We start from the raw sequence: 17358 nt of genomic DNA, 5'->3' as shown, positions 1-17358 counted from the left end.
AATGGTTTTTTCGAGTGAATTGCTCGCCGTGAGGCGGGCAACGCGCGGCAAGCCGCGCCATCTATCTAGTAACATAGGAAGATATATGTTGATGGCTCGTTCTCAGGGGTGGATGGTACCGCGATGACATGATGGATCCGTTATATTCACTGCTTACCGGTATGCGTTTCACTACAATGACGCCCTTGAAGCAGAGATTTAAGCTATTATGCAGGGGATGGCTGTCACATTGCAAGACACAGACCTGCTGGTAATTATTCAGTCAAATTTCATGGAGGCTCTGTCCATTTTTCTAACGATGGACTAGTACGCTTGACTTGCGGGCGTCTTGTTCAGGAGATCAAAACTATGATGAACGCGAGCGAGTTTGTTTCACATAATAGAATGGCCCACCGGTTGACAAATTATATTCGTACGGAGTGAATTACAGCTGTGTGGTTGCACCAATGACCACAATGTGTTGAGAAACTTTTGTCTTTCGACGGTAACTCTATGAACATTGAATTTTTTCTAACAAAAAAGCACACAGAGAAAGATATAGTTTTCATTCAAAACTAGACAGAGGGGATCATGATATCCTAGCACAAACCAAAAAGCTGAAAAAGAAGATTATTATAGAGAGAAACCAAAGGCGAGAGAGAAGGGAAAAACCGGGAGAAACCAGGGAAGCAAACCACCACACTCCCTCCCTCTCTTCTCCCCTTCCTCCATCCCTCCCTCCCACCTGACCAGCGACAGATCTGACCACCAAGCTCTCCCCCCACCCCTGCGGTTGGCTCCGCTCCCCGGCCCTCCCAGATCCCGATCTCCCTCCCCACCCATGCCGCCACCCCCCCTCCCCTAGCCCCGCGCGCGCGCCCGCCATGGACTCGCGCCCGCCCCTCCGCACCGCCTCCGCCTCCTCCTCCGCCTACTCCACCGACTCCCCCACCGCCGCCGCGGCCGCGCCCCCGGGCGGCGCCCCGCAGTCCATCACCTCGCTCCTCAACAACCCGCTCCCCTCGGCCTCCGCGGGCTCCTACTGGCTCCCGTGGCCCCCGCCGGCCGCGCTCCCGGAGGCCCCGCCCCCGCCCTCCCACCCCCCTGCGAGGTCTCCCGCGCCGACTTCGCGCCCTACCTCGCCCGCGTCGCCGATCCCTTCGCGCGCTTCGCCGACGTCCGCCTCCACGCCACCGCCGAGCTCGCCCTCGCCGCCTCCGACGACGGCGCCCCGGCCGCCGCCTCCCCGTCCTCCGGCCTCGCCGCCTGCCTCCGCGAGGTCCCCGCGCTCTTCTTCAAGGAGGACTTCGCGCTCGAGGAGGGGGCCACCTTCGAGGCCGCCTGCCCGCTCGCCGAGCCCGCCCTGCAGGAGCGCCTCGGCCAGCACCTGGACGTCGTCGAGGCGCACCTCGTCCAGGAGATCGCGCGCCGCTCCGAGTCCTTCTACGAGGCGCAGGGCCGGCTCCGCGGCCTGGACGGGGAGATCGTTGCCGCCGTCGGGAGGATCCGGGAGCTCAGGGAGGTCGTCCGGGTGCTCACGGGCGACCTCGTCGGGGACGCCCAGCAGGTGCAGGAGCTCAATGCCACCCGAGGGAACCTCGTCGCCTTGCAGGAGAAGCTCACCATCATCCTCTATGTCAGTCAGGCTCTCGCAGCCCTCAAGCTGGTGAGTGGTCTTACCGGGCATTGCGTTTTGTTTGCTTGTGGATCAGCAATGCTGCTCCCAGAAATGGTCCGGACATGTACTGCACATTTCTCTCATAGTTTCGTGAGTCGGTTGATAGTCAGGTTAGGTGCGAAGTATGCAAAGCCACAAAACGAACATTGCTCTGGGGGTTAGTAAACTGATTGATTAGCTGACAACCATTGCTGCGCACGGAACACCATGAATTGCTACACTATATGCATGACTGTTTTTCATGGAATGACCTTGCATATTTTCCATATGCTACTGGTACGGTGGTACCTTGGAAGTCACAAGTGTTAAGTGCCAACTGTAGGTCGACAAGGAGAGATGCTGTCCATTCTTGAGTTGTTACACTAGAAAAATGGATGAATGGGAAACGGAACCTAGCAATGTCTTTGGATCCATCTTCTTGCCTTATTGGGGACAATGGTCTTTATTTGATCTCAGAGAAATTATGATCGGTCTTTGTTTGAGAGGATATGAGCTTGTGTAAATGCCCCATAAGCACGTACTACTGTTCTATTTTCTAAATAGTGGCTGCATATGACATTCCTTGTCCAACTGCAAACACAACCACATTTGTTATTTTTTTGCTGCTAGCCCATAATTATCATATTTTCTGCCAGATCACTGCTGTGCTATTTATGTAGTCCAATGATCTATTGTATCTGATTTGACAGCCTGACCTGAGCTGTTCATACTTAAGCAACAACTAGATTTTTGTTTTGCTTCTGTACTGAATATTTGAATCATAGTAAACATATTCCTTAAAGGTCCCTCCTGCCTTCAAATCTCCTCTGTGCGTTGGGTTTATAAGCTTGTTCTGCATGTGCAGCTTGTGCTAGCGGCAGATTGTGCTGGTGCGCTTGATGTCATTGATGACTTGCAAAATCTCATAGTAAGTTACCTAATCATTACCTTCTACATGACCTGATGCCAGTGTTATCGTAACATTCCTATGCCGTTACTCTTTGCCATCACACACCACCTAGCAAATTTCCAATAAATGACTGCAGTCAGCAGACATGTTCAGTATGTGTAACTTATGTTTATGATACATAAATTCTTTCAATCAGGACACTGATGAACTTGCGGGGCTTTATTGCTTTCGGCATATTCGTGATCAGTTGGGAACATCATTAGATTCAGTGAACAGGTATTTTCGTACAAACTAAACATATGTCCTATCAATATGATGTGCTCTTATTTATAGGGGCAATACTTATCACAGGAATGACAGCTCTGATGTGAAAAATAAATACCTTTACATGCTTAGAACTACATTATGAATTCTGATGGAAAGCTTGAGACATAATCTCTATCAGTGTAGGTAGGCTGATTTATGAGATCAGGAACCATGTAGTATTTTAACTTCAATTGCAATTTCATCTGAGTATCTGAAACAAAAGTGATACTGCAGTCATTTGTTGGTATCTTGTCGTAGCAGTATGATCTATCAGAATACACATCAATGCTACAAATGCGCCAAAGTCACCCCTAGGTGGTCTGTCTAGGCGCAGCAAGGCAAAAGTACCCGAGGCTACACAGGGCTCAGCGCCTTTGTGATGCAAGGTGCATGCCTGGTCAAACTGCATGTTAACAAGATTAAGAGAGGGCATTGAATCCTAATGTAAAGGCCCTAAAGTCAAAATAAAGCCAATGTAATGCCCCAGTTTTCATCATTGCGACCTAATTTCCCGTTGATTTACCGATGTAGCACCTCAAGTGTGCCTTGTGCCTAATACTGCCTTCGTAGCCATCCATATGATTGGCACTTGAATAGTTCTGGGCCATCGTTTTCTTTGTCACATGTTTACTACATGAGCCAAAACATTTTGTTGGCTTCTCAATATACTCATACATATGGATCCCAATAAGATACTTTAAGGGCGTGTTCGGAAGTCCTCCACGCTCCGCGCTCCACGAACTCCGCGCGAGAAATTAGGCCGAACGGTCTTAAGCTTCCTGGAGTCAGCTTCGAGAAGCTGTACCGAGCCGTAGTGCAATTTGAACGAGTCAAAGAAGCTGGGTTTTCGCAGCTTCACGGAATCCTCAGAAACGCGTAGTTCGCCTAATTACGTGTGATGCCACCGCCAAGTGATTTCCCGTACCGGTTCGTGCTCTCGATTCTTTTGTCACGCGCAGTCCTCTCGATCGTTGGATTTGGCAACGTGAAGACATCATGACACTCAGAGCGTTCCTCCAAACTGGGCCTAGCGTTGAGAGGAGCTGGCGCACGTACCGAACGGTGCTGGCTTCTCGTTTGAGTTGGAGCCCAGAGCGCAGCTGAGAAGCTCTGGAGTTGAGCAACGCGGAGGACTTCAGAACACGCCCTAAGCGAAATACATTTGTTGATCCTTAATTTTTGTGCAAGCCAATGACAAATGCAATGATTCTGTTCCAATGATACTCAAATGTCAACTAGGCTTTAGTCAGCGTAATGTTTCAGTTGTTTTGGGGGATATTAAGGCCTAAATCAGTACATCCATTTAAGTGACATTTTAGTGAAAAATGTACCCTAGATCCACCTATATCCTTTAAATTTAGCTTCTATATTGTTTCATTGCTAATTGTATGTTATCGTCATCTAGAATATGAAGGTCAATTTTTTCATTAATCAGAAGCTACCTTAAAATCGTGTAATTTTATTTTCTTTATATTTGCCCCCTAGAATAGTAATGTTGTTTGCAGCCTTTTCTGCCCCATCAGCAACTTGCTGTTTAACTTATTATTCATTCTTGTAGCATTCTTTCAGCAGAGTTTGTACGGGCTGCTGTTCCTGATGGAAAAACTGTTGATGCGATGGTTTTATCAACTGTGAAAAGGAAGACTTCTACTCCCCTCAATGGGACCGAGCATGAAGTATGTGCGCTTTCAGTTTTGCAATTCTCCATCTCATAATTGGCCTGTCTTTACCTGATTTTAACGCAATGCGTTCATGCTGAGTTTTTTGTGTACCTTTCATGCCAACTTTAAATAATATTAATTAGTTAACTGAAACTGAATGAACATGACTAATGAAGTGTGACTGAGAGATCTAGAGAGGCTAAGAACTGGTAGGGAGTGAATACCTACCATTCACACCGAGTTAGTGGTACCTGCAGCGCCGTTTCCACTTGCAACCATTGGCTCTGTAAATGAATCAATGCCAAGAAGGCAAGGACATTGCTATTTTGATTTCTTTGTAGCCTCATCACATTACATTATTATTTCTGTCATTGTATCCTTGTTTTGGGAAACTTTTGTATTGTGGAGTCGCATCCATATAGCGTACCCAAGCAATGTAGTGTCTTTTTTTCAAGAAAATGCAGAGGACAGAAAAGAAAGAGTTTGGTTACAATCCTCCTAAGAGGCCAAGTTCAAAACAGCAATGTAGTTTCTTGATGACAAATAATTTTACCAAAATTTCTGTTTGATGTATGTCGAGTGTCAACATAGGATCCTCATGTCACAAAACGATTCGGCCAGGCGACTGATTGAAGGGCAGTAGATGATTGCCGCTGGAGTCTGCCTCATTCTACTTTTGGTTTTCTTGCTGCATTAGAGCTGGCTTTTAGACTATGCATGATGATCCTTTTGGACTCCTGCTGTTTGGTTTGTAATAGGACTAGTTGTTGCTAGCTGGTGCTGCCAGGTTGTCGCCCCATGGCATCCGTTTCGACGGCAGGCGGATGCAGTGTGTTTCCTGGCAGTGCTTGAACTCGCTGTACCTCTTTCCGCTCTCCCTGACAATGTTTCTGGAACTGTTGTATTTCCGTTCATTTGCAATGGAAAGGGGTTTAGCCCGGTTCAAAAAAAAAAGGATCCTCACGTCACAAAACGTGATCCCGAAATAATTACAGTTTTCAGATCATAAACTATGTTACCACACTGTTACCATATATACCACGACTGTGGTCCAATCAGTTCTTGATCTTCTCCAATTTGCCAAAAGGTGAAATACTAATTTGTTTTTTTTAACAATTGTTTGATGTGTACTGTACTCCTTTGGTTTTGATTATGGTTTCATTTTTAAGCTACACTGTTGTTGTTCTAGTAAAATGTTTTCCTTCTATTGACCGACGTTCATCATCTCAATGCAGGTAAACGTTGATGAGGAGGATGGCTTCATCCTCAGAGATCGTCTTCTCCCCCTCATTATTTGCCTGCTGAGAACGGTTAGTTCTGTCAGATATTTCCATTAAGTTGAGATATTCAAATGGAGGGTGGATGTGCAGAAAAATAGGGTGTCCTGTGGCTGCTTTTCTATTCAATATTATATAGCTAGCAATTGGGGCTTTAGTGTAAGACGACATATAGATTTAGTTCCAGAGAAGCACTTATTCACATTTGTATGCGCTATTTAGCCACACAATGAGCACAATAATATTTGTGATTATTCAATGAGTTTCTTACTCATATATACGCTGGGTTTATGGGGCCTTATAAGTGACTACCCTCACTAACAGGGCACTTGTAAATAAAATGCCCTCTAAAATTCCATGCATGCAGAAAACCAAGTTCAGTATTTTTTTTTTGAAAGGTCAATCACCTATGAGCTTAAAAAGCTAAGTGGTAGAAGGATCATGCTTATTTATTAATGGATGGATATTTGGTATATTCAGTGAGTCATTAGTCTGTGGGATACAGAATAATAAGGTTCACATTTATATCTCGCAGGACAAAGTTCCTGCAGTGCTCAGAATGTACCGGGATACCCTTATTACTGTTATGAAAGCTTCAATCAAATCCACAGTTGCAGAGATGCTTCCAGTCTTGATTTCCAAACCAATAGATTCTGATTCAGTAACTGGAGACAGAGCTGCCGATTCTGATGGTCTTACATTTTTTTCTTAATTCAATATCTGTCTTCATAGCTTGCTACTATGCACACTAACTTCCTACTTGTTTTGAACTGCAATTGTGCAGCTGGAGGCCAGTCTTTAGCAAATAAACTGCGTAGTCTATCATCTGAAGGGTTTGTTCAGCTTTTATCGGCTATTTTTAGTATAGTTCAGGTAAATTGGTTTCTCAATACGGTATCATTTTGTTTTCCTTTAAATGAAGATTGTCTACCAAATTAAACCTTAATGTGCACCTCCTTTCCAGGTACATCTCCAGCAAGCAGCTGAAGTTAAAAAAATAGTTCAGTGGATCATGCGAAACCTTGATGGGAACATAAGTCCTGATGACAGAAATCCTGTCGTACAACATGGTGGCTCAGTTGATCTTTCCCAAGAGAAAGACTATGATGTTACTTCACGGGTCTCTAATACTGTTACACGCACGCCTACTAAGCTTCCGTTGTTTCAAGGAAAGACAAATGATATGTCCAGTATAAATTCAATAAAAAATATTCGGTAAGTTAAGTTATAACTTGCTCTTTGTTCTGTAAAAACCAATTTAATTGCTGGTATCATGGTGATGCTGTGGTCAGTATTGGCAAATATTGTATTTCATTACTTGCAAACCTTTATATGTGATGACGCAAACACAGATTTGCTTGAGCACTTGCATTTTCTGTAGAGCTGATGTGTTGAGAGAAAGCACAGAAGCAGTGTTTGCTGCATGTGATGCTGCACATGGACGATGGGCTAAGCTGCTAGGTGTTCGTGCTGCTCTACATCCCAAGTTAAGGCTTCAGGAGTTCCTGATCATCTATAATATAACAGAAGAGTTTATAGCTGCTACAGAAAAGGTTATTATTTTCTCTGTTTAAATTATATGCACATATATCCATGTTAATTGCGTAAAAGTAAGTTGTGATATTATTTTCACCTCTTGTCCTCATAGGTTGGAGGCAGGTTAGGTTACAACATTCGCGGAATTCTACAGCAACAGTCAAAGCAATTTGTTGAGTATCAGCATAGTGTTCGGGTGAGTTATGTATTACTTTGCTGAAGTTTACGGAAGTTAGATTTACAGTTTTACAATCAGATAATGGAACAAAGTCAGAAGCTTGTTTTAAATTTTGTTAGTACGAGCAACAGCTTATAGGATAATGACAACACCATTGTGCCTGAAACATGAATTGGTAATGGTGCTATTTCTGAAGTATAAAGCCTTCAGCCTTCTCGCTCAGTTATAGCCTATGGATGTACAATAGCTTGTATACAATGCGGTTCCTTTCTAGTTCTGTTTTGCAAACAATATTACCCAGTATTGGTATTCACCATCATCAAATAACTTCAGGTTGAAATGATAGTGGAACTGAGGACACAAAGGCCTAAGCTGCTCGTCAAAATTATTTGAATTATCTTAAAAAATTATAACACTACGATTTATTAAAAAAATTGATATAGATTTTGGATTGATACCAATCTTATTTTATAGTTGATGCATGATTTATAGTTTTTTGTGCTCTGAACGTTTAATATTCCTTTGAAGATGGCAAAAATTAAGGCAGTTCTTGACCAAGAGACGTGGATTGCTGTTGATGTTCCTGAAGAGTTCCAAGCGATTGTTCTGTCACTGTCATCAACTGACTTTCCTGTTAATGGCATGGAGATGCCTAGCAATGATAACAACTCAAAGCTCAGTGAGGATGGGGTTTCAACAAGTCAAGAATCAGCACATTCAACTGAAAATAATGTTGAAAATAGCAATGGGACATCTACGACAAGCAATGAAAACAAGGTTGAATCCACTTCTCAGACTGAAAATAGTGTTGCTGGCCATGTTAGGCCAGTCGCGCAAACCATTGTGCTTGGAGGTGTTGGCTATCATATGGTGAACTGGTTAGTCATCTAAAATTTTCATTTAATTCTTCAAAACAAGTTATTGTTTCTTCTTTCTAAAACTTGCCATGTTGAGGATAAATTAGATCAGTTGCCACACTTTACTAACCCATAAGTGTGGCAAAGAATTCATCCAGTAACAGTTCCTGTATTCATCTGCTATTCTTCTATAGTGATATATGCTGTCTTTTTTCTGTTTCTCTCGTCATCTTATGTACTCATTTAATCATCTGTGTTTCTGTGAGATGTATCCTTGCCTTTTCTCAATAACGCTTCAATTTTTGTTTGGCAGCGGTTTGATATTGTTGAAAATGCTATCAGAATATGTTGACATCAGTAAATGTTTGCCATCGTTATCTTTTGAGGTGGTCCAACGTGTTGTTGAGATATTAAAGCATTTCAATACCAGGACTTGCCAACTGGTTCTTGGCGCAGGTGCCATGCAGGTATCATTGTTTACCATTGGTAACAATAATTCCTCATTGTTTAAATATGTAAACACAGCTCGTAATATGCTATTAGCATTTTCTCATAATTTACCATTTAATGCGGATTGTTTTAATAAATCTTTGAATAAATATATGTCTCTGCTGAGAACCACCTCTTGGTCTGGTGGTGGAGCTGTGGGGGCATGACTCCACCCACCAGGGTTATAATTCTGGTGCTCACATGTATGCTGTATCTGTATGGGTCTCCTGTACAGTCTTTCTATTAAAAAAGTACTCCCTCCGTCCCATAATATAAGAGCGTTTTTTACACTACAGTAGTGTAAAAAACGCTCTTATATTATGGGACGGAGGGAGTAGATGTCTGCTAAATGAACTTGCTATCAATTTCTCATTGTTCATCATCGTATAGGACACTATTTGCACAATAGTGTTTTAGCTATATGGATACACAACAATTTTTAAGAAAAGACGAAAATCTTCTCTGTTTTTTTTGAACAATAATACTTCAATGCACCAGTAGTTTCCTCAAATCTTAATCAAGCTAAATAGCTATTTAATGTAGGCATGTGCTGCCACACTTCTTTTTATATATATCAAGAAGTCTGGACTGCTTGGTTTATTTTCCTTTGGTTCCTTTTCAGGTATCTGGTCTGAAATCAATTACTTCTAAGCATTTAGCTTTAGCAAGTCAAATTATCAGTTTCATACATTCTTTGATTCCAGGTAAGCATTTTTTCCCTACCTTCTGTCTTTTTGCTGCACTGTTATTTATTGTATCCATACTTTCTGTTAATTTTGCCAAAACATAGAGTTCTGAAGGCTGACTATCCTGTCACTTCAAGTGATTGTGTGTTGCATTATCTTATCTTATTATATGTTTTTAGTTGATTATTTTTGTGTCTTGATTTGTTGGTGGGATGGAGGTTTGGAAAACTGGAAACCAGGGTCCTTAAAAGATATCTACAGAAATATAAGCTGAAGCGCTTTTGTCTCTCCCTAGAACTGTTGGTATTTGAGTAGCTATATGATGTAGAAGGGTAGGGAACAACACAAACTTGAAAAAGTAGAAGCAATAGCTAGTTTCCAGCTTAGGGACCAGTACCAGGTGTGCTGTTCCCCTTTGTTTATCTAGAGCCTGATTCATGTACTCTGGTAGCTTTCATGTGATGGTGATAGCCTGATAGGCAATAGATTTATTTCGCTACAGGTAAACTGCCTTACAGCCAACCAGAACTAACATTGCATTTAATTAATAAATTCACCAAATATGCAACATATATCCCAAGAGCCATCCTGTTCTTGGTGCACCCAATATTTACTTAGGGAAAAGAAAATGCAAATGGCCATGTTGAATCAATTTTTTCAGGATGAACTATTTGGGAATCCTTGAAGTATCTGTGATTTTGACCACTGCTTGGCCAAACCATTTTCTTTAAATTGCAGATATTCGTCGAGTACTTTTCCTGAAAATACCGGAAGCACGCAAACATCTGTTGATGTCTGAACTGGATAGAGTTACTCAGGTATGATTTCTGTTTTATTTATTTGACATTTCATGGGTAAGGGTAACTCTTGACTGGCACCAACCTGTTTTATGTACTTGCATGAATTTCACTTCTTACAAGTTTCTGGTAAATGACAGGACTATAAGGTTCATCGAGATGAAATTCACACCAAGCTAGTCCAGATAATGAGAGAGAGATTGCTAGCAAATCTTAGAAAATTACCGCAAATCATGGAGAGTTGGAATGGACCAGATGATAATGATTCGCAGCCAAGTCTATTCGCCAAAGCTGTTACAAAGGTAGTTATGGTTTAGCACATTACTCCTTCCGTTTCTTTTTACTGCGCATTTAAGATTTGTCTGAAGTCAAACTTTGTTTGACCAAATTTATATTAAAAATATCAACATCTACAATATTAAAATTATATAATACGAACATTAATTCCATGATGTATCTAACGATATTGATTTGGTATTGTGAATGTCGATATTTTTTCCTATAAACATGGTCGAACTTTATGAAGTTTAACTTCAGAGAAATCATGTATGCGAAGTAAAAAGAAATGGAGGGAGTATCAATGGAAATCACTCTGTTACTATCTCTGTTCCTAAATGTTAAGACATTTGAACTTAAAAAACGTCTTACATTTAGGAACAGAGGTTGTATCATTTTATTATGATTTGTAGCTACACTCATTGTGATTGTTCAATGGAAATGCAAATTCATCTGTTGCTACTTGGAAACAACATCTTAACTCATTTATTGACCCCTATTTACCGTCCTTTATTCTCCTGGAATCTCGTTCAGGTGTTTTCACTTATTTATGTTATTTGAATTCTGACTCAGGCTTTCCTTTCAGTTTAGTTAATTGTTTTTGTACATAAACATTTTGCAGGAAGTCACTTACTTGCATCGCATCCTTTCTCAAATACTGCTTGAGGTAGATCTGCAAGCGATATTCAGGTAACGAAGTATCCTGTGTATCTTTAGAATCTTTGGACCATATCTTTTTTTTAGAATGGTGAGGTAGCTTCGGCTCTTATTCAGTGTATGTAGCTGGTTAACTTATTCATGATATGTAGAAAACCCTCAGTGGAACACCAAACCTACATCACTTTAAAACAATTGGAGCACTGAAGTTTTGAAAACAATCTGTAAGGTGTTACTGTTCTCTAAGATGAAGCTCGGTTCATTGGGGTAGCAACCATACGAGGGCCATTCAGCATAGCTGAAGGCTAGAGATCGTAGGGGAAGTTGCTTAACTGAGCATGATGATAGCGCCTCCTTATTTATATGGAGTTCCTAACATATTAGGCCTAGAGATAAACCAATTAAAGCCATCTATACATAAGTCAAACTATTTGTCTAAATAATTTTAATGATTTACCCCCTGGGTAATGCAACTTTGGCAAACCGAGTTAAAAACAGCATGTGGTGGTAGTGACGCTGCTCAAGCTGAAGTAACCACGTGAACAATACTCTAATGGGCTTCATGTAATGCAAGTAGCACCATTATTTCTAATTTTGTTTTTTATGTTCAATGATGATTTTGCTGGAAATATTATCCATAGCATGACAATTCGTTATTATTTGTTCCCTTGCAAGATCTTATTGACTCTTAATATCGTTTGACCCTTCTATGCAATGCAGGCAAGTAGTCCAGATATTCCATTCCCATATCACAGAAGCATTTTCAAAGTTGGAAATCAGTAGTCCTCAGGCAAAGAACAGGTACAGTACCAATAAATCGTACTGCTACACTTATGCCATTTTTCCCAACATGCAAAAAAGAAGAAGAATCGATTAATTTTTCGTATGTGTTGTATGCATTCTATACCTACTTTTTTAACACTGCTGTTTTAATGATTGATGAAACCCAGATTATGTCGAGATGTTCAACATATTCTTGTATGTATTCGAAAGTTGCCTGCTCAGAACTTCAGCTCAGAACCTGTTCGAAATTATGGTCTTCTTGACGAGTTCTTGGCTGAGAAGTTCGGGACAAAAGTTGACGGGTGATTGACATGTACATTAGGAACTGACTCCTGTCTGCAAATGTTCAGTGGTGGTAAATATGGTAAATGTGAAGTTATCAAAGACACCACTGTTGGCATAAAATCCTATGCAGGTATAATTTGGATTCATACCTTTGCGGCTTGTTTGCTTTCTCACGACGTAGACAACTAAATATCTTCCAATGAAAAAACGTCTTACATTATGGGACGGAGGGAGTATTTGAGTTGTACGCAAGTTTGATCCTTTATCTTATATTACCTCCGTCCCAAAATTCTTGTCTTAGATTTGTGTAAATACGGATGTATCTAACACGTGTATTTGACAACTAAATGTCCTGACAACTAATTTGCAATGCTGCAACCATGCAGGTATTGCTGCGGAGGGTATCGGAAACAGAGCGCTCTTGATGGCAATGAATTACCATGTCAATACATCCAATAGCGCTTTGTGGGATCACATGCCAATGGTTTTCCACACCTGACCTAAGCCGAAATTTTTGCACCGTACTTCCGGCATGTTAGGCCGCGTTTCATCTTTTGCTTATTCTGATAGTATTTCAACCCTTTTTGTGGGAAAAGCTGATATTGGTTAGATGTTGGGTATAGAAGAGCCATAGAGGGAACCTGACAAAGACATTTTCGGCAGCACGACCCATTCTTTGCATATTGCGTCCTGCGTTTGGTGCAGTGTGTTATTAATTGGATATCCTGTCATCGATGCAGCCGGAGTGTATCTTGTTCCTGTAAGGTTTGTATAACTATTCTTGTCAGTGCAGTAATAAGTAATTGTGAAATGTTTAGTACATGCAGATATTCATACTATACATGGTTATTTTACAGGAATTTGGGGGTTTAAGCGTGCCCATTTGTTATTATTATTCTTTGTACATGTAGAATTCTTGAGTTAATTTTTTCTGTAAGCCTGAAAGATTATTAACATGGCGATCTTTTATATGGGTGGAAATATGAAATTTGCGGTAAAAATATTCTTGAATAGTTGGCAGAATAAATCAACGGGTTTGAAATTTATGAAAGCGACAGAATTCGTGAGCAAAAACCATGGTCTGCTAATCGGTTTTGTTTTAATATTTAAATATTTTGTCATGATGAAGATTGTATTAAGTTGGGATGTGTCTGCCGTGTTTCAAAGGAATGGGACAATTCTTCACTTTTGGAGTGAATAATTTGCACGGTCCAAATTGTATAAAATCTACTGTAAATGCCTTCCCTTTAATGATCATCACAATTCACAGCAAAGTCGAATACAAGTCCAGTTCAAACAAATAATACTCCGCACTTTTGGGATGTGTCTGCCGTGGTTCAAAGGAATGGGACTCCTGTCTGCAAATGTTCAGAAGAAAAACAAAGTCAAAACACTATTCAAGTGTACTCACGGGTCTAATCCGTTCGGGCCGTTTTCTTTCGACTTCAACAGATAAAAAAAACCGGCGCATTTTGTTCAGAAGAAAAAGAAGAGAAAAAATGCTTCTCGTCCCATCCACCCTCCCACGGGCACCCTACGGAGCAGCCGCGTCCACATCGTCGCCGACGCCGTTATCCATTCACCCGCGGCCAAGGCAGCATCTTCTCGCCGTCGCGCGCTGCTCCGCTCGCCGGACTCCGCCGCCCACCGCCGCAGCCACCGGCAGGGAGGCCGCTTCGTGGGCCGGCAAGCTAGCCGGCGCCGTGCCATGGAAGGCCGCCGTCTCCGGCGCGCTGGCGCTTTCCTTGTCCTTCTCCTGCTGTAAGCCATCAGTCTCACTCTTCATCTTCCTTCCATCGAGGAGCTGCTCGCAGTTAGCAGGCAGCACGGCAGGCTCCGGTTAATCCGAGCTCTAGAACACTTCCACGCTTAGGTTTTCTGATGCCCTTATCTAATAACGAAATGATGCGCGACTCGTTGGTGAATCAACAAATTTGTCATCTGAATTTTTTTGGTGTGCCACATGGTAACGCTATGCGAATCAATGCACTATCAACACGAGACCGAAGCTCGAGTCTGAACCCGAAAGGCGAAGCTCAGTTCATTCAGAGTGTACAGCGTGTTTGGACGCTCTTTATCCATAGTCAATGTTACCAGAAAGAATGATTCTCGCCGCCGGTGCCTGCTGTACAGAAATCATCCATTTTCTGTTTCAGCAATTGCCCCCCTTTGCTGTAACAGTAGTGCCGGCGGCAGAGGCAGAGGCGGCTGATGAGTTGCATCCACGCGGAACTGAAAATCTTTTGCATCCTCGTGGTTGTGCAACGGATAAAAAAAATTCTAATCTCTTGGTGAGGTGGTGAAAATTGTGGGCTGTGGCATAAATACAAGATGTGTTGTTGTTTTGGAGTGGCATTTTGCAAGTTTTTTTCTTTTCATTATCATATTTTCGATGGCACGCTTGAATGAAAAAGGATCATATGTCTGCTTTCTTAGTGGAAACTTCCCCTTGATGCTACGTGCTTGCAGTTGTTGGTTTGGTCAATGCCAAGGCTGGGGTCAACAAGCCTGAGTTGCTCCCCAAGGAGTTCACCACCGTCATTGACGTCGCCGGTTTTCTCTCTTCAGGCCAGGTAAATTCAGACCTCAAATCTTGCACTATGAGCTGTCTGATGATCCACAACTGCTTGCAAATTTGGTGTCTGCAAGAAACAGAGTGAGGCTAAAAGCAAATTTGCAAATTCCCTTGTGCCTAATTTTCTTTAACATGTCGTATTGACTTCCATAAGGGTGCAACTACAAATAGTTCTTATCTTCAGAGGGTAGTTTTAGTCTCTCTACCTTCTATTTTTTGGTGTTGATAATTGGATTACATATGTTCATAGTTGCTGACTATTTTGATTTGTTCTTAGGAAAATCGTTTACGTCAAGAGATTGAAGACCTAGAGAAGGACACTGGATATAAGTTGAGAGTTCTCGCACAAAATTATCCAGATACACCAGGTGACTTTTTCTTCTTTTTCACATTTGTATGAGTTGCATTGTATTTTATTTTATTATTTTTCTTCAGTTCATATGTGCATAGATATATGCAAGGATGGTATGTCTGTGGTCAAATATTGCTGAAGATGAATATGACTATAGCTAGTAAAATTTTCTTGACTGGCCACATAAAGAACATACATATTATCTTGTTGTTGAAATTATTTCCAGTACGCAATTGTTTTCAGTTTTGTCACATACTGTCACAAATTTAATGGTTAAAATCATTATAGAAGTCACACACTGATAGCACCTTTTGACCATGGGGAATACAAGTCTGGCCCACGAGGGCAGCTGCGTATGTATTCAATTGGATCGGGAATGCTGATGTCCTGAGTTTGCTGGACTTACGAAGATTAATTTGTGAATCTATGCTGATTCTTTTTACTCGACAATCTGTATGTTTTCTTGATTAATGTACAGAAACCTCATGTAATATGCAGTAGGATTATTCTCTCCTTATGTGGGAAACATTTACTCTCAAAACCAATGTAGAGCTTGTACTTGGGAAACGTTTAGATCACTACTGTAGTGATCTAAACGCTCTTATATTTCTTTACAGAGGGAGTATAAGCTATTATCGTATAATCTTTTATTGAGCTATTATCATATAATCTTTTATTCTTCTCTGTTATAGCTAAAAGGAGTCATTAGTTCGCACTCTCATGATTGTGCACATGTACCGTAGCACATAAAAATTGACTCATGCTCTGTGTTACAGGATTGGCTATCAAGGATTTTTGGCAAGTTGATGACAGAACTATTGTCTTTGTTGCAGATCCTACCTTCGGTATGGCACTTCTGTTTTAAAGATAAATATTCACACTACACTTAGTTTTTCCTTTGCCATGGCTATTTTGTTATCTGAATAACGAAACTGATCCCCCATATTGATTGCAAATTCTAGTATATTACTCTATAAAGTTCAGATATGGATCATTTGTAAAGTGCAATTCCTGAACTAAGAAAAATGAACACTGCTGGGGTGAAGCATGATGCAGGAATGATCATGACAACCATTCGGTTCACTTATCCATGCAGCTGATATGTCGTTTAAGCCTAAGGGCATAGTCAATGATGTTAATTCCTGGTGTATACATTTTGTGTCTGCATAATATTATCTTGCAACAACACACGATTCTTGATGTAGGCTGCACTATTGCACACAAGTGCATGCACTAGGGTGTGTACGATGCCATGCACTTGATCCTGATCCAGAATTCCAGATTTGTTACATCATAGCGCCTTCAATTTTGCAATAAAACTCATTTTACAGTATTTTTATTTCTGCTAGATAAGTTTTGAAACACAAGTGTTGTCACTGTCACGCACTCGTGCTTACTGGCAGGACAGATGCTCAAGCGTGGCTCTGTTTTTGTAGGTAACATTATAAATTTCAACATTGGTTCGTTGATTGATCTAGACATTCCTCAGAGCTTCTGGAGTCGTGTTGCAGGGAAGTATGGGAACATGTTCTATTGGAAAGAAAAGGTGAACACGGCTTAACCTTCCTAATGCTGCATAGTTTTCCTGTAGCTTTTCCTGATCATGCCTTTGTTTATGGCACACATGGAACAGGGAGAGGATGCGTCAATTGAAGGCGCTGTGATGGCAATATCGCGCTGCCTGAGAGAGCCCACAGGGGCAAGTAATTGTTCCGAGGTGTTTTAGAGGTGGAAGTTCATCGCGGAAGGACTGAGACATGAGGAACATAAGACCAGCGAATACTATATGTACATAATCGAAATGCCTGTTACATTAACTGAACATATTTTCGCCTTAATTTTTTAAAGTCAAAGGACATTCTTTTATCCTCGGTAGAATGCTGCAAAGATACAAAATCATCACCACCTGGCATCTGATAATCTGGGCAGAGTCAGACAGGACCAAGAAATAGCCCCTTGCAGTTGCCACAGCCATGGGAACCGGCCAGTTTCAGCCGGTTTTTATAGCCAGTGTAGACCAAGATATGCTATCTGAACCGGCTATCAGCACTGCTGATTCAACATCGATTCCAATCATCGTTTTGGCTGGTTCGATTG

General features: G+C 41.5%; 2 protein-coding genes across 2 annotated transcripts; both read left to right on the top strand.

Annotated features, from left to right (window-relative positions):
- Nucleotides 1–217: 217 nt before the first annotated feature.
- On the top strand, nt 218–13226 carry LOC123055579 (vacuolar protein sorting-associated protein 54, chloroplastic). Its single transcript, XM_044479535.1, has 20 exons — nt 218–250; nt 845–1645; nt 2502–2564; nt 2743–2822; nt 4411–4528; nt 5749–5823; nt 6326–6482; nt 6575–6663; nt 6755–7005; nt 7172–7343; nt 7439–7522; nt 8033–8382; nt 8675–8828; nt 9473–9554; nt 10275–10354; nt 10474–10635; nt 11232–11299; nt 11987–12067; nt 12217–12464; nt 12721–13226. The coding sequence occupies exons 1-19, from the start codon at nt 218–220 to the stop codon at nt 12353–12355; spliced, it is 3039 nt and encodes a 1012-aa protein (XP_044335470.1). The 3' UTR covers nt 12356–12464; nt 12721–13226.
- Nucleotides 13227–13787: 561 nt separating this feature from the next.
- On the top strand, nt 13788–17127 carry LOC123051312 (thylakoid lumenal 15.0 kDa protein 2, chloroplastic). The gene is made up of 6 exons (XM_044474163.1): nt 13788–14095; nt 14804–14907; nt 15187–15277; nt 16038–16106; nt 16698–16807; nt 16895–17127. Exons 1-6 carry the CDS (start codon nt 13834–13836, stop codon nt 16985–16987), a joined length of 729 nt encoding a protein of 242 aa, XP_044330098.1. The 5' UTR covers nt 13788–13833; the 3' UTR covers nt 16988–17127.
- The last annotated feature ends 231 nt before the right edge of the window (nt 17128–17358 follow it).

Source organism: Triticum aestivum, chromosome 2D (assembly GCF_018294505.1).
Source record: "Triticum aestivum cultivar Chinese Spring chromosome 2D, IWGSC CS RefSeq v2.1, whole genome shotgun sequence".
In the NCBI taxonomy this organism is placed as follows: domain Eukaryota; kingdom Viridiplantae; phylum Streptophyta; class Magnoliopsida; order Poales; family Poaceae; genus Triticum; species Triticum aestivum.
This window is presented reverse-complemented; position numbering and strand designations above follow the sequence as displayed.

Excerpts from the sequence above, each read along its gene's own strand:
- LOC123055579 (XM_044479535.1), top strand. The coding sequence starts at position 218 with ATGGCTGTCACATTGCAAGACACAGACCTGCTG. Across the intron at positions 4,529-5,748 it reads TCAATGGGACCGAGCATGAA|GTAAACGTTGATGAGGAGGA; the intron begins GTATGTGCGCTT and ends ATCTCAATGCAG. Across the intron at positions 8,829-9,472 it reads TTGGCGCAGGTGCCATGCAG|GTATCTGGTCTGAAATCAAT; the intron begins GTATCATTGTTT and ends GTTCCTTTTCAG.
- LOC123051312 (XM_044474163.1), top strand. The coding sequence starts at position 13,834 with ATGCTTCTCGTCCCATCCACCCTCCCACGGGCACCCTACGGAGCAGCC. Across the intron at positions 14,096-14,803 it reads TTCCTTGTCCTTCTCCTGCT|TTGTTGGTTTGGTCAATGCC; the intron begins GTAAGCCATCAG and ends ACGTGCTTGCAG. Across the intron at positions 16,808-16,894 it reads TGTTCTATTGGAAAGAAAAG|GGAGAGGATGCGTCAATTGA; the intron begins GTGAACACGGCT and ends CACATGGAACAG.